This window comes from Phoca vitulina, unplaced genomic scaffold (genome assembly GCF_004348235.1).
Source record: "Phoca vitulina isolate PV1807 unplaced genomic scaffold, GSC_HSeal_1.0 scaffold6, whole genome shotgun sequence".
NCBI classification, from domain to species: domain Eukaryota; kingdom Metazoa; phylum Chordata; class Mammalia; order Carnivora; family Phocidae; genus Phoca; species Phoca vitulina.
In genome coordinates this window covers 67,164,069-67,180,374 of record NW_022589709.1, presented here as the reverse complement: position 1 = coordinate 67,180,374, position 16,306 = coordinate 67,164,069, and the positions used below count along the sequence as shown (strand labels likewise).

At 44.0% G+C, this 16,306-nt stretch overlaps 1 protein-coding gene across 1 annotated transcript in view; it reads left to right on the top strand.

Moving 5' to 3' along the window:
* Positions 1–10,853, top strand: part of IL31RA (interleukin 31 receptor A) — a 72,195-nt gene extending 61,342 nt beyond the window's left edge. Inside the window, exons 9-15 of the mRNA XM_032403556.1 lie at positions 1,094–1,276; positions 2,193–2,294; positions 3,123–3,269; positions 5,272–5,412; positions 7,718–7,811; positions 8,923–9,004; positions 10,404–10,853. Of these exons, the coding sequence (XP_032259447.1) occupies positions 1,094–1,276; positions 2,193–2,294; positions 3,123–3,269; positions 5,272–5,412; positions 7,718–7,811; positions 8,923–9,004; positions 10,404–10,853 (1,199 nt within the window). The remainder of the gene's footprint in view (positions 1–1,093; positions 1,277–2,192; positions 2,295–3,122; positions 3,270–5,271; positions 5,413–7,717; positions 7,812–8,922; positions 9,005–10,403) is intronic.
* The last annotated feature ends 5,453 nt before the right edge of the window (positions 10,854–16,306 follow it).

The window sequence follows — 16,306 nt, the reverse complement described above, 5'->3', positions numbered from 1 at the left end:
TCAGGGATGTTGTGGGTGGTAAGGGGCGGAGGAGAGGGGAGAGTGGCACCCTGTGATCTTCTGGGCCCCACCCCTTTGTGCCCTCCTTCTGTGCCACAATGGCCTCCAGTAGTTCTCCTCTCTTCTTACTTAGAACATTTTTAATAAGATAGCTCTCTGATTCTAATTAAATCCTAGGTATTGTATTTGAACTCACATGTTCAACTTCTCCCTTTTTTTTTAAGATTTTATTTATTTATTTATTTGACAGAGAGAGAGAGAGAGAGAGAGAGCGAGCGCACAAGCAGGCAGAGTGGCAGGCAGAGGGAGAGGGAGAAGCAGGCTCCCTGCTGAGCAGAGAGCCTGACGTGGGACTCGATCCCAGGACCCCGATCATGACCTGAGCCGAAGGCAGACACTTAACCAACTGAGCCAGCCAGGCGCGCCCCTCCCCCCATCTTTAAAGATTTTATTTATAACTTTTCTATTAAAGGAATCCTTGTTGCTTGTTTCCAAACACGAGTTTTTTGGTGAGGGCTGCAGAAAATGTTGCCATTTGCATATCAGTCCGTACTAGGTGCTTTGGAGGGTGTGGTACAGATACAGTTCTCACGGCCTTGCGGAGAGCAGTCCGGAGCCGGGTTGTGTGGGGCCGGCCTAGACAGTCGAAATTTGAAGCCATCTCCCAGGTATGACTGTAGGGGCACCATTTCCCAGCTCCCAGCCGTAGAATTACTGGTACCTGAAATTCTGCTTTTAGAGACTCATTCTTTGTCTTAGACTTGCTTCCTTTTACTTGCACAGGCACCTGTGGAAGGTAAGTCTTGTGAGTCAGCAACTCTCCAGTGAGATCTTTTCTTGGAAACAGGTAAATTTTGGGGACATAAGGAAAGATTAAGAAGGTACTTAATCATCAAAAGTGGGAGGCAAGGAAAAGTGATACAGTAAAAAGGATGGAAACAGCACCATAAGCGGAGGCTGCAGGGGAGATCCTGAATTTTGACCTTCTTTATGATTTGGGCAGTGAATGGATGCCAGTGTGGCTGGTGCATTTGGAGAATGAGTTGGGCAGCTTTCTCTCTCTCTCTCTTTTTTTTTTTTCCCCTTCTCTTAGCATTTCAGTGCATTGAGGCCATGCAGGCCTGCCTCACTCGGGACCAGCTGGTGGTGGAGTGGCAAAGCTCTGCTCCAGAGGTGGACACATGGATGGTTGAATGGTTCCCAGATTGGGACTCAGAGTCCTCCACTTTTTCCTGGGAATCTGTGTCTCAGGCCAGGAACTGGACAATCCAGAAAGGTAGCCACTGTGGACCCCACAAGTTCCTTCTATATAGGATTCAGTTTCATTTCCACTGGTTTTAAAATCTTTAACTTTGACTTCAAAGCTGTAGATATGGGGGAATAGCATTTGACAAAGTGAGTGCAAGCCTAGTGAAGTGCCATATTTCTTGGTGGTTCCCACTTAGGCTGGGCCAGGAAGCCATGGATATCAGACCAGGTATCTGGTCTGTTTCCAAGTGGAAAACACCATGTTGACCTCACCGTCAGAGAGCCCTTCCTGGATATCTTGATCATGTGGGTAACACTAGAGGTTGTCTCTCATCAGTCCTTCCCAGGCTACCCTTTTAGTTCTGGTTCCTTGTTTAAGATCTAGGTCCCTTCTCCAGGTGAATGATATAGAGAATAGTCTTCTTTTTAAGAAAGTCCCTGCTCCTTGAAAGACAGATGAGTGAGGTTTTACCCTCCCAATCCTGTCCGTCCAACCATTTCTTAATACTTAATGGCACCCATATAAAGAATTATACTCATGCAGGGGTTCATGGTAGAGGAGCTAGAATTCATGGTACTTGAGTTCTCAGGTTGATATGCTATTGACAGAAGGATTAAGTTTTATTTTGTAGTGCTTCCAAATCATGTAACAAAATCCATGATGGAGGAGGGACCAGATCTCTTACTTTTCCCTTCTTGAGTGGCTCTGTCATTTCATCAGAGTAGTGAAGACTTAGTTCTAAGAATTAATTTAAAAAGGTTAGAACTGGAATAGACATTGGAGACCATCCAACCTAACCTCCTTATTTTCCAGATGTGGAAACTGTAGAGAAATAGAGTATGTCCCGTAGTCGTAGATATAACTCGGTCTAACAGTTCTCCTTTGCCAGGCTCTGAGCTTAAGGCTTATTTTCTGTCTCTCTCTCTCTCTCTCTTTTTTACAGATGAATTAAAGCCCTTCTGGTGCTATAACATCTCTGTGTATCCAGTGTTGGGAGACCGAGTGGGCCAGTCGTATTCCATCCAGGCTTATGTCCGAGAAGGCAGTATGTATGGAAAAGCCCCGTGGGGCGAGGAAACCCTGGGGCCTGTCCAACATCCAGACAAGGCTGTGAATGTCTATAGCTCATTCACAGTTGCCTTAGTGCTTAGCTGTGCTGCACCTTCAGCTTGTAAGCTACATATGCTTGACACAATTGTGGTCAGGTTGTAGGTTCACTGGATTTCAAAGCTGGGGTAGAATTTAGAGATCCTCAAGTCCAAGCCCCTCATTCTACAAATGGAAAATCAAGGCTCAGAGAGGTGAAATAGTTTGTCCAACCCCACAAAGGAGCTTAGTGCCAATAGCCCTGTAAGCAGAAACAACATTTTTTTAAGACCAAGTTAGAGACCTTACAGAGTTAATCATAAGTTGGAGATGCTAAAAAAATTATTTTTAATTTTGTAGCAGTAATCAAGGTTTGTACTGATGAATTGCTCAGACTTTATTTTTATCACTTGGAAGTTCACCTTTTCCAGATTCAACATTAGAAAATATATCCTGTCGCTCAAAGGTAACCCATGGGGGCATGTCCTTCAGCTGTATCTGGTAATAGCTGTTGCCGCTATGAGTGCAAGCTGAATGCCAAATGACAGTGAGGGCTCTGTAAGAAAGTACTTTTTTGCAGGCCTTTGACAGTGCTTTTCTTCTGTTCAAGATGGGTAATTCCAGAAAACTATGTTCCCAAACAAGGTGGTGTGCTGTGTCCCTACTCTGCCCCTACCTCCCACCTCTGGCACCGATTTTGCTTTGAGTACTAGCCACAACATTTGTGGGGAAAGGATCTACTTAGCTGTGATTCAGTCCTTATTATTTTTCTCCCTGGCCTGTAAAGTTCCATCAGTGGGTCCTGTGACTGAGGCAGACAACATTGGTGTGAAGACAGTCACAGTCACATGGAAGGAGATTCCCAAGAGTCAGAGAAATGGTTTCATCAGCAACTACACCATATTTTACCAAGCTGAAGATGGAAAGGAGTTCTGTAAGTGTGCTTGTAGCCAAGTTGGAAAACCCCCAAGCCCCAGAGAGATACTATGGATACATCTGCCATAGGGGTTGGTGCCCTACAGTCTTGCATGAGTCACTTAGCCTCTTTGACCCTCTCTGAGAATGAGGCCAAGAGCACCGACCTCTTGAGCTTTTTCTTTTTTAAGATTTTATTTATTTATTTGACAGAGAGAGACACAGCGAGAGAGGGAACACAAGCAGGGGGAGTGGGAGAGGGAGAAGCAGGCTTCCCGCTGAGCAGGGAACCCGATGCAGGGCTCGATCCCAGGACCCTGGGATCATGACCTGAGCTGAAGGCAGATGCTTAACGACTGAGCCACCCAGGCGCACCTACCTCTTGAGATTTTTGGAGTCAAATGAGAGTGAAGTGACTGTACTTAAGAATCCTGGAGGAACCACAGGAGTTGATACAATTTTTCCTGGTCAGGCTGTGAACAAGTGGGTCTCCTGGGAACTTTCCAATTATTAACGCAGAGTGGGGTGTGCCTGGATTAAAGAGTAGAGTGGTGACACCTCAGTGCAGGACCCTTTACCCTGACTCCTGTTGCCCACTGCCAAGTCATACTTTTGTCTTGAATCCACAGTATCTACTGACATCCTAAATTCTGGGCTAGGCTTGGATTCCTATTTAGGCTAACTTTTTTTGTTGTTATGGCAAAATACATAAAACATAAAATTTACCACTTAAAACATTGAACAATGTACAATTTAGTGGCGTTGAGTAGATCAGTAATGTTGTGCGACCATCATCTCTACCTGTTTCCACCCCAAATAGAAAACCTATACCCATTAATCATCTCTTCTCATTGTCTTCTTCCCACAGTCCCTAGAAACCACAAAATTGCTTTCTGTCTTTTGGATTTACATATTCTGGCTATCTCATATAAATGGAATCATACAATATGAGGCTTTTTGTATCTGGCTTCTTTTACTTAGCATTGTGTTTTCAAAGTTTATCCATTTTGTAGATTGTAATAATATCTCATTCCTTTTTATAGCTGAAGAATATTCTATTCTATGGATAGTCTGCATTTTGTTTATCCATTCATCAGTTGATGGGCATTTGGGTTGTTTCCACTTTTTGGCTACTGTAATTAATGCTGCTGTGAACGTGGGTATGCAAATACTGTTTGGGTTTCTGCTTTTAATTCTTTGGGACATATACCTAGGAGTGGAATTGCTGGCCCATATGATAATTCTAGTTTAACTTTTTGAGAAACCACCCAACTGTTTTCCATAGTGGCTGCCCCATGTTACATGCCCACCAGCAATGGATGAGAGTTAAAATTTCTCCACATTCTTACCAACACTTATTTTCTGTTAAAAAAATTATTATAACTATCCTAATGGGTGTGAAATGGTTTCTCAATGTGGTTTTGTTTTGTATTTCTTTAATAACTAATGATGTTGAGCATCTTTGCATGTGCTTATTGGCCATTTGTATATCTTTTTTGAGAAAGTCTGCTCAATTTCTTTGCCCATTTTTAAATTGGGTTGTTTGTCTTTCAGTTATTGAGTCATAAGAGTTATATATATATATATATATATCCTGGATAGAAGTTCCTTATAAAATATATGATTTGCAAATATTTTTTTCCCTTTCTGTGGATTGTCTTTTCACTCTCTGGATAATGTCTTTTGATGCACAAAAGCTTTTAATTTTGGTGAAGTCCAGATTAATCTGTTTTCTTTTGTTGCTTGTGTATTTGGTATCATATCTAAGAAACCACTGCCAAGTTCAGGGCCACCATTTACCCTATATTGTCTTCTAAGAATTTTATAGTGTTAGCTCTTATGTTTAGGTCTTTGATATATCTTTATAGCCTAATTTTAAGCAGACCATGGATAGAAGGATTGGGGTATTAGATTGGCTGACTTGGAGGTACAGGTCCCAGTCCCTCTTATTTCACTCTTCCTAAAGCACAATTTTTACTTGGGCTTGGCTATCATGTTTGACTTCTGTATTTTTCCTTTAGCCAAGACAGTCAACTCCAACATCCTGCAGTATGGCCTAGAGTCCCTGACACGAAAGACCTCTTATACTCTTCAAGTCATGGCCAGCACCAGTGCTGGGGGAACCAACGGCACCAAGATAAACTTCAAGACATTATCAATTAGTGAGTATTTCCTTTATGCCTTGGATAAGTCTTCTTGGCATTTCCCTTAGGCCAGTTAGAGATGATGTTTGCCAAAGGCAGGGGAAACCTAATGAAAGAGAGGTACATAAGTAGGAAGAAGTAGGAAGTGAGGAGAGAGTAGGGAGAGCAAACACATTGAGAACTGAATTTGAAAAGACTGGTCATTTTGCTCTTTCTTCATGGGTAGTCCCATGTCATCTTGAGGAAAAGGGTTCAAGTTAATTCCAACTTCACTCTCAGTACAAACCAGCCCCTGCTGCAAAGCTGTCCCCAAGTTCATAGTCACCAGCTTCTGTGTTTCAGTGGTTACTACATACTGGGGCCTTGGAGGGAAAACCTTGGTAGAACAAGCACCATTGTCCACAGGAAGGAACTTTACTTCCATCATTTGTGGAGATTTTAGAGCAAAAAAGTACCCAATATGTTCTACTTACCAGTTTTTACATTAAAAAATAGAGAGCAAGAAAAATTTAATAACAAAATATAAAATACAATATAGTGTTGTATGATGGTTATGGGAAATATTCAAGAGGAAAAGAAGATAGAATGAGAGGAGAGATGAAGAAGAAAGAGAGAAGGGGAATGGGAGAAACAGAAATATGTTAATTTTCTCAAGTCCTTGAGGGGCAGAGATTTGATTTTAAAGATATACTAGAACTGTTTTAAGAATTATTTATATTAAAAGTAAGGAGACATTGCCAATTTTTACAGTAAAAGTTAAAAATATTCTGGTTTAAGTACTCTCTCTCTCTCTTTTTTTTTTTTAGAGAGAGAGAGTGTGTGAGCAGAGGGTGGGGAGGGGCAGAGGGAGAAGGAGAGAGAGAATTTTAAGCAGGTTCCACGCTCAGTATGGAGCCCAATGCGGGGCTCAACCTCATGACCCTGAGACCGGAGCCGAAATCAAGACGCCCAACCCACTGAGCCATCCAGACACCCCTGGTTTAAGTACTCTTGAAAGCCTCTTGCTCATCACATTTTGAAAAGAATAAAAATATCTTTATGGCTCTGGAAAATGTGAATATAGCATGTGTTTCCATATAGAAAACATGTTCTGTTTTTATGGACTAATACTGCCTTTTTGGAGTTCTTTTTGATATTGTTCTGTAGAATCTTTTAAAATCATATTTTCTTTTCTTTCTTTTTTTTAAAGATTTTATTTATTTATTGGACAGAGAGAGAGACAGCTAGAGAGGGAACACAAGTAGGGGGAGTGGGAGAGGGAGAAGCAGGCTCCCCGGCGAGCAGGGACCCCGATGTGGGGCTCGATCCCAGGACCCTGGGATCATGACCTGAGCCGAAGGCAGACGCTTAACAACTGAGCCACCCAGGCGCCCCCGTATTGTATTTTCATAGCACTAGGCACAGATTGCATCATCTACTAGAATTTTCTCCATGGGTCAAATTTAAGGCAAGAGCCTGCCTTGGAGCCTCAATATTTCTTACACTTGTCTGCAGATTACAGATCTCCCTGCTTCTGTCTTTGTTCCTCTGCAGTCTATTCTCCACACCGCAGTCAGAGTTTAAAACCCTAGCCCCCTGCTTGAAACCCCCAGTGACTTCTCTTTTGTGTTAAATAAAATACAAATTCCTACCCATTGCTTTCAGGGTCCTTCGTGAGCTGGGGTTTACTGACCTCATCTCCTTCCATGTTCTGATTCTATCTGTGCTAACTTCTTCCTGCTTCAAGACTTGCATCTGCTGTTTCTTCTGCCAGGAATGCTTTCTCCATATTTTTGCATGAGTGGTTTCTTCTCATTATTAACATTAGCTCAGATTTCACCTCTCAGAGAAGTCTTCCTTTGCCGATATGTAAAGTTACTAACTGTCTTACCTAAACACACTCTATCATCCTGTTATATCTGAAATAATCTTTCTTTATTGTCTGAATCTTTCTACCAGAATGTAGGCTCCATGCGAGTAGGGATCTTGTATTTCTTCCTTATTGCTGTTTGTTTTATTACCCAGAATAGTGTTTGGAAAATGGTACGTGCTCAATAAATATGTGCTAAAGGAACAAAGTTGGGGAATGAACCTGGTGAACATAATTATTGACCAGTCTGGATCTATTATTATTATAATATCACTATTATTCAGGCAGAAGAGAACTGGATGAGGAGCCACAAATGCCGTTTCTTTTTATGAATACATTTTAATTGAACTGAAAGAAAACTCATAAGGAACGTGTTGCTGAAAGTCCTGGAAGAAAAAAAAATTAATCTTTAATTTTTGTCAAGAAAGTGAGGAGCTCATCCTTTTACTGACTTTTGTTCTCCTCTTCCCAAAGGTGTCCTTGAGATTTTATTTATAACTTCTTTGGTTGGAGGTGGTCTTCTCATTCTCATCATGTTGACAGTGGCATATGGTCTCAAAAAACCCAAGTGAGTTTATGGGCAACAGCATGTACCCTCAAAAGCAGGGATTGAAATGGGTGGAAGGCATCGTGGGTGGAGAGGGCCCTCTCTTATTAAGGGGGTGTTTATTCGTTTATTAATTTGGTACATATTGACTGAGTTTATTTATATGCCATACCCCGCTCATCAGAACTGACCAAACAAGAGGACTTTCACTCCCCACAGCCCACGTACCAGGCTTATGCCAGGGGATTACCAGCCGCCCCATAGGCTTTATCTTCCGTATTTGGCATCTGCCTCTAACGTTAGGGAGAACGTCGTTTCTCTCAGTGTCTGGCAGCAGCAGGAGGCCTCAGGCCACTTGCTTCTCTCCTGGGTAGAGAGGGAACGTACCCACGGAATTAGAGCACTGGCCAGCAGTATGCCCAGCATAGACTTGTTCCTTGTTCGTGGCGCAGTGTTGGAGGGCTGGCTGTGGGGACATTTGTCCTGCGTGCCCGGGCCACTGTGGGAAAGGAAGCTTGTCTTCAGGGTCTTGTGCTTTCTCTCCCCAGAGAGCTTCATGCTACCCTGCTGGCCAAGGGCTCCCTCCCCGGTAGACCTCTCTCTCCGGAATTGCACAGTTGAGGGCCTTCTCTGCCAAGCAGCTATGCTTAGTTCTAGTGAAGTGAATGTCAACTTCATTTCCCAACCATAGGTAGAAACCAAGCCACCAGCCAAACTCTTGTACATTTTGCATGTCTAACAGGCTCCCAGGTGAGGCAGCTGCTGCTGATTGGGACCACACTTTGAGAATCACTGCACTAAAGTGTGGGTATCGTATCAGGCTTAGAGCGTTACCCTTCCTGGAGAATAAATCTCAAAGACATGGTTCTGTGATGGTGTGGTTTCCAACATCAGGTCTCGGGGTGGGGATGCAGGGGCAGGAGAGGGTAAGAAAAGTGTCTTTCCATCACATCCCATTGATGACTTGTAATTTCACTCTCCAGACTATGTGTTCCCAGCTTCCGTCAGGAGGTCAGAAGCTTGCCCTTATTTATTCCCTGTAGCAAAGCTCCACTCTTCTGGTGGAGCCATGCAGTGTAAGTAACATACTTCTTGAACTTACTTCCTGTTTTAAAATCTTATCTCTTATTAGCAAATTGAAGCACTTATGTTGGCCTGATGTCCCCAACCCTGCTGAAAGCAGCATAGCTACATGGCGTGGAGATGATTTCAAGGTAAATACTTCTGCTTTTGTTAAGGAAATCATTGAGCAGGTTGGTTGCAGAAGACAAGGAAGGGCGATGGAGGTGGGGAGGAGTCCTGGGCTGAGATTTGTCAGTGTTCACAACAATAGAACTTGAGGTTAAAAAGTCCCAGGGCTGGCAGGACAGGTGGAATGAGCCTTCCTGGAACGACTTTGGCCCTCGTCCTCTTGAACCAGCAGAAAGGACTTCACGAGGCTCAGAGGACCCAGTGTGTGCTGGGCATGGAACTGGTCCTATAAGGGATGCCACTGAAGGACACTGGCCCTACCCTCAAGGACCTGACTGTCTAGTTAGGGAGCAATAGATAGCCTGTCTATAAGATTCAAGGCCATTTAAAAAGCAGTCAAGAGCAAGTTAGTCTAGAGACCACCGGAGACCGTGAGGGGATGTTGACGTACATAGCTGTCCACAGGCTGAAGGGCTGCCTCCAGTTGTTTTTCTCAGACTGGGGAAGTTATAGTCAGACTTTAAGTGGTAATAAGGTTTTTTAGTGAGTTATCCATAAGTAGAAAACTTCCTTTTTCATAAGTTTAAATTGAAAACTGTTTTTGCAATTTTTAAGGTATAATTTCTTAGCTAAGTAAAAATAAGCCCGATCAACTATAACTTTTAAGTTTTTATTATTGAAAGACTGTTCCTAGTATTTCTTGATGTAGGAATTTTTAGTACTAGCCCTTGCTTGTTTCAACTCAGAAGTCTTTTTTAAATGCAGACATTTTTATTTATTTTAATTTTTGTTATTTGTGTTATTTCTATTTTCTTCTCTCCTTTATCAGCTGTGTGTTACCCTATTTGCTACTTATTAAAAGTTGTTACGAGAGTAAATGAGTTTACAGGCAGTATTGTCTGATGTCTAAAATGCTTTTTGAATAATATAGGGCTGTCCTCGACAGCACGTAATAGTAATCACTCACTGAATGCCAAGCAGTGAGCTAGGCTCTGGGGACACCAGGATGACAAAGATACTGCCTCTGCCCAGGTGGCCATCTTTGATTTTCTGGTGATGTTGGGCAAGTCACTTGTGTTCATGATTGTGGTTTTTCATCTTATGTGAGAGTTCTAATTTTGATGCTCCCATCTCAACTGGGGTTTTGTGAGCTTATGATTGTGTGGAAAATAGCCTTGAGCTCTCTAGAGGAAAAAAATGTTGTTTGAATACCATGTGCCGTTTCTCAGGAAATGGGCCAGTCTTGCCAAGCTCCTATGGAAGGGCATGTGGAGGTGATTGGCCATCACTTCTGGTCTCTGGAAGGAATGTGGGGGGCTGGTCAAGAGGTGAGACATTGGTTATTCCAAGTCTAATGAGCTTTTGACTACCTCATGTGAAGCTCCCAAATGATCATTGGAGGTGTCCCTTTCTCTTTTTCAGGATAAGCTAAATCTGAAGGAGTTTGATGACCCTGTGAACACGGAAGAAGACAGGGTTCTAAAACCGTACTCGGCCCCCAGTGACTTTATTGACAAGTTGGTGGTGAACTTTGAGAATTTTTTGGAAGAGGTTTCCCCAGAGGAACTTGGAAAGGGTCAGGAAAACATTTTGAGAGAGGAAAAGAATGAGTATATGACTTCTCCATATTGGCCTTATCGTCCTCCCATTTCAACCGAGATTCCATGGAGAAAATCCCAACAGCTGTGCTCTAGAATATTAGAAGGGACATGCTCTGAAACCAAAGAGCAACCTCTCTCTTCTGTTCCGAGTTTAGGGCCAGAGCATCTCTGTGAGGAAGGAGAACCAAATCCATACTTGAAAAATTCAGTGACAACCAGAGAATTTGTCACATCTGAAAAACCTCAAGACGAAGCCAAAAGAGAAGTTTAGTTGTTGCTGTGGCTCAAATCCCTCTGGGTCTCAGTTTGGGTGACTCCTACAGAGAGCATATATCATGACTTGGCCAGAAGAGCTTCCTTGGCTGTCTCCCCACCCTTGCTTGTGTTAGAGAAACTCTCACACACCCCTGAGTGGCTTGTTGAGCTTGGTTGGCACAAACGTGTAACTTGCCTGAGACGAAGGGATGGTCTGAGCACGTTGCCCAGGAAAAGCAGTTTATGTATTTATTTTTTTTCAATCTCACACTGAGGCCTCTGACATTGACTTTAAGGGACAGTGGGGCCCCTAAGGTGGATATGTCTGGCCTTCTAGGAATTAAGTCATTGTCACAGCTTTTGGTGAAGCTACTCCTCAGAGTTCTGGCAGACTCCCCACTGCTAGAGGACAGGGGTCTGGTAGGAGGTGAGAGTCTCTCCCTATACCTTGATCTCCCTTGGGGTCTGGGCTCTACCTCCAAGGCTGCACTGAAATCTCACTTTCGTGATTTTGTTTTTCCCTCCGTATAGAGGCAGGGGAAGTGGAGACGGCTTCCTGATGGTGTGCCTGCGTGAGGCTTCTCCTTACCTCATAAATCTCAAGTGTCTGCAGCGTACCTCCACCCAGGATTCTTGCCCCTAGTTCACAGCACACTGGCTGCTGGTAAATCAAGGAATGTGGGGAGGTCTCAGCAGGGCACTGGGGAGTGGACTCTAGGCTGGGCCAGAAGGTCCACCCCAGTCTTCACATTGCCCAGCCCTGGAAACAATTCCCAGAGGCCTTTGCTGCCGCTTTATCTTGCACCCAAGCCTGGGAGCAGGAAAGCACCAAACACTGCCCTGCTTTTAGCCAGGGACTCTGGCCCCTCACGCAGCCTCAGAGCCTGGGAATGCTTCCTGAGCACAACTTTCCAAGGCCTCTTCCCAGAACCACCTGAGTAGGCTGTGGAAACACTGATACCAGGACTCCTCTCTCCTTTGCCTCAGCCGAACACAGAGCTTACTACAGTCAAGGGCAGGATTCAGTTACCAAGACCTCGCATCTTGACCACAGTGATGCCAGATGACTCCCTAAGGTGTAGCTCTGACTCATCTGCCTGTTGGTGGAGGTGGCTGAGAGCCTGGTGAGATCGGGGGAGGCCAGGCAGCAAGCGAGCGGCCGAGGTGCTGTGAACCTGGCATTTACCAGCCAGAAAGGCTGACGGTATTTTTTCATAGGAGAGCTTGAGAAGTCAGTACTTGGGTAGCAGACATGAACGTCACAAGCCCCCAGTTCAGGTGTGCAAAATTATCACTTTACTGTCCAGGGTTCTGGAATTATAACTGAAATCAATTTCTGGCCCAAGCCCTGGATATTTTGAGGTAACCAATTTTGAGGTAACCAAATCTCAAGTAGTATTGAGATTTAGAAATCCTGGCTGAGCTACGTCTGCCCACTTGCATGGGTCCTACTCATCGTTCACAGGTGTTCTTTTTTTTTTTTTGTAAATTTAAAATTTGTTTTGGACTCTAACAACAACACCATCAACAACAAAAATCTCTAAATACCAATTATCTGGATCATTTTTAGTCCCTTATATGATCTGTGTGTACTAATATACATGTTTATCTCATTGCATGTTATATATTGATTCTATTGTATTTTACCTTCACTTTCACTTACTATTTCATGTTTAAAGTTTCATGCACGAACAAAGTTCATCGTGGTAGCATTTTGAATGGACGCTCAGAACTCCATGGTGTACCTGCATATTATGTTTTGCTAAGGCCCCTTAGTTGATAGGATTGTTTTAAATGTCCTCTTTGTATAGAGAGCAACTTCAATAAATGTTGTTCTTTGTACAACATTTTCTTTTCCCACCTTTGTCCTAACTCCTTGGGGGCTTTTTCTAAAGGTGGAATAGCCGGGTCAAACTTTTATAGTTGTTGTCACATATCACACAACTCTGTCCTCAAAAAAGGTTACAATGATTTGCGGTATCACTAGGGGTGTGTGGGGCCTCTTTTGTCCTTGCTAATCAACTGTTTACTGCTGTAAACTGAATTTTGTCACCTTATTGGCTATGGTTAAAGACACTTCATAGTTTTTGTGTTGCTTAAGTCACTGTGAAGGCAAACCTTTCCCATTTGTATTTTATAGTCCACATGTCCACCTATTGACAATATAGAATGTTCTACCTCCAAGCCACAGGGGCATTGAGAGAGCAGGTGAGCTGCTAGACATTAGAGGCCCTCAGCCAAACTTTACAACAACTGGTTGACTTTGTCATTTGTTTGACTATTTAAAATATGTGGGTTTTGTAGGGCATTTAAAAAGAAATTTCACGTTGATGTGTTTTGTGTTAGTGACAAGGTCTTTTTGTGATTATCGTATGTGGCATTACCTGTGTCTTGCACTTTTGGGTGGAGGGTATCTGGACCGCGTATGACACATCATTAGCAGTTCTTATCTCTCTGCAGCTTTCACTAGACCTTGGGGTCAGCAGGGAGAGAGTTTGCTCAGAAGCACAAACAGCCCCAGTCCATGTTGGCAAAAGCCTGGACATGCCTGCCCCTTGCTGCGGAGAACAGTGTGGGAGAAGGGCAAGGGGAGGAAGCCCACAAGAGCACAAAGCCAGCAGCCACATGCCTCAGATGGTTATTCAAGGGAATCTAGGTGCACCTACTGCTGATTTCATTTTTGGGAGCCGGATTCTCTGTCCTACCCAACTTCACTATATGTGTGGGGTAAAATGACAGGAAAGTAGCCTGAGGCCTGGACTTTGAAAAAGAAGTCAAAATGTGCAAATCAGAATGGATGTGCGGAATGTTCTGAATGATTATAGTAATCATATAGTCATCATATAGTAATCATATAGTAATGCAGAAGATGGGACCTGTGCACCGAGAGAACCACTCTTTGTAGGCTGTGCATGCTGTCTTTTCCACATATTGTTCATAAATCGTTACAGTATGTAATGCATGTGCCTGGCAGTTCTATCCTCCTAAGCAGAGTATGAAAACAGGGTTTTAGTATAATGAGAACAGCCTTTAAAATGCTTTACTATAAATGCATTTGTATTTCAGTCTTTCAGGTAATAAAGCTATAATAACATTTTCATGTAAAGCTATACTTCTGTTTTAAAGTTTTACCCACTGAGGTGTGTGTGTTTTTCTTTTTTTAAGATTTTATTTATTTATTTGAGAGAGAGAGAGAGCAGGGAGGGAAGGAGAGGGGCAAGGGCAAAGGGAGAAGCAGACTCCCTCCTGAGCAGGGAGCCCGACGCGGGGCTCAATCCTAGGACCCCGGATCATGACCTGAGCTGAAGACAGGTGCTTAACCGGCTGAGCCACCCAGGCGCCCCGACTCAGGTGTTTAAAAAATGGGACTTCAAAATGTAAATATCCAACTTTGTTAGAGATCAAGGGAGTCTCTTGGTTAGGGGACACACAGAAGAGCTACAGGAGAGCAGGAATGAGTAGGAATTACCCCCACCAGGGATTCAGCTGGGCCTGCCTCTCACCACAGTTCTCACTCTCTATTTGATTGCTCTTGGCAGCATTTTCAAACTCCCAGCTCCTCAAGTTCCCTCAGGGTCTCCCCTCACTGCTCTCAGTAGATGACGTGTTTCCCAATTTCACGGAGGATGCGCCAGCCCCTGTCTCTTCTCTCCTTCAGGCCAGACTTCTGGGAAGGTCTCAGAGGCAGAGGCGGCCCTGCTCGCGCAAATCCCTCCCTCCGGCTCTCTTGTACTTTCAACATCTCCCCCTTGATTCCTTCCCATCAGCTTCTAAACATGCTCAGATCAGTCCCATGTTACGAGGGAACAGAGTGTGCACCTGATCTTCATCTCCCTCTGGCTGCCTGCTGGCTCTGTCCAGGGCTCAGCCTGTGGTTTCAGGGGAGAGCGGGGCGTATCCCGTGTAGCGGCCTGGGAGGAAGTGACCGATGGTGAAGGCTTTGGGGCATTTGCACCCCGGCACCCTAGCGCCCCCAGGCCACACTCTGGTGGGATTAGGACAGAGGCCCAATAACAAAGCAGGGATTCTCTGGCTTATTCTCACCATCAAGGCTACAGAACCCAGGCAACAAAGCCCTCTTTTCTAGGGTTATGTGGCTATCGGCTTCTCGCTCCTGCCCAGGTGTGTCCCCAGCTCCTGAGGGCCTGTGTGGAGCCGGGGCTGTGGTTAGAGTGCCCAGCTGTGTGGGACAGGGGGGTTTTTCAGGGCATGAACCCGAATAGTGTGATCCTATACTGTAGTTCCGTGGGCTCGTTCCCTCTTTTAAAGTTACGTACTTGTGCTGGTGTTTCCTTCAGTTTGATGTGTCCTGCTCCCACGCCCTCAGCCATCTTGCGCTCTGTGACAACACCCTCAGGAAGCCATCCTCTAACTGGAACATCAGCTGGGGTTATGAGGGCGGCCATTACTCCCCATTCCTTGGCAGGCTTGCTCCTGAGGTTCGATCAGCTTCCAGTAAGGCTCCGGTGTCCCTCCCTATTCCCATGATGCTCCTTGTGACCCCAGCTGGCCCCCTCAGTACACCTGATCATGTCACAGAAAATCACCCCATGACACATTCACTGAAGAATAGGTTGATTTCTGGCTGGTCTGCCAGAATTTGGTTCAGCATTTGGGGCATGTTGGTTGGAGATGATAAATGTGCTAAAACCTGGGCCCCCTGAGAGCTTTCATAGACCTTAGGGAGGCCACATACTGTCAAATACATTGAAGTTTCCACAATTCACATTAATTATATTTTTTCCATAAAAATTTTGTAAGGATTTTTGTTTCGTTTTTGAAATTATTTGACTATATGTAACAATTTTATGATTACATTTCTCAGCAATCGTCCTGTATCTATAGGGATTCTTATGACTTGAGCAAATCTATCTATTCTAATCTAATTTGCAAAATTTTTACCACTATAACGTTTTTATAACTTCTAAAATAATGAAGTTATTTTGTTTTATAACTACTTACTTAAATATCCTTAAATTTCAACTTAGCAATGCTCTTTTCTTGGCTTTAGCCAATAATTGTTTTTCTAAGGATGCGTATGTTTTCATAGGTTCCTGAAAAACTCCTTGGCCTTGGATACTGCACCTCTAGTGCTAGAGTATAGAGTATCTCTGCCTGAGTGTTCTAACTGAAAATACCCAACTGGCATCTAAGTAGGAACTGCTGTGGAGTCCAACATCTTGAAAATGGAACCCGGAAGAAAATGGGACAACACTGTTTACTCAGGGGCAGGCTGTTTCCAGGTGGAGGGCCTTGGGGTCAGGAGTCAGCTCGTGTTGTGGGCGGGGAAGCAGGACAGTACTTGTAGGGCTGATGGGATCCGAATATAGGTTCTCTTCCATCCACATTTCTAATTAGAGACTGGCTATTAAATGGGACTCATAAACAAGTAATGCTGATGGGCCCTGTGTGAGTTTGGTAAACTGGGGCCTGGTGAGTGAGTCTGAGCCTTTGTGTGAGTCTGCCTCC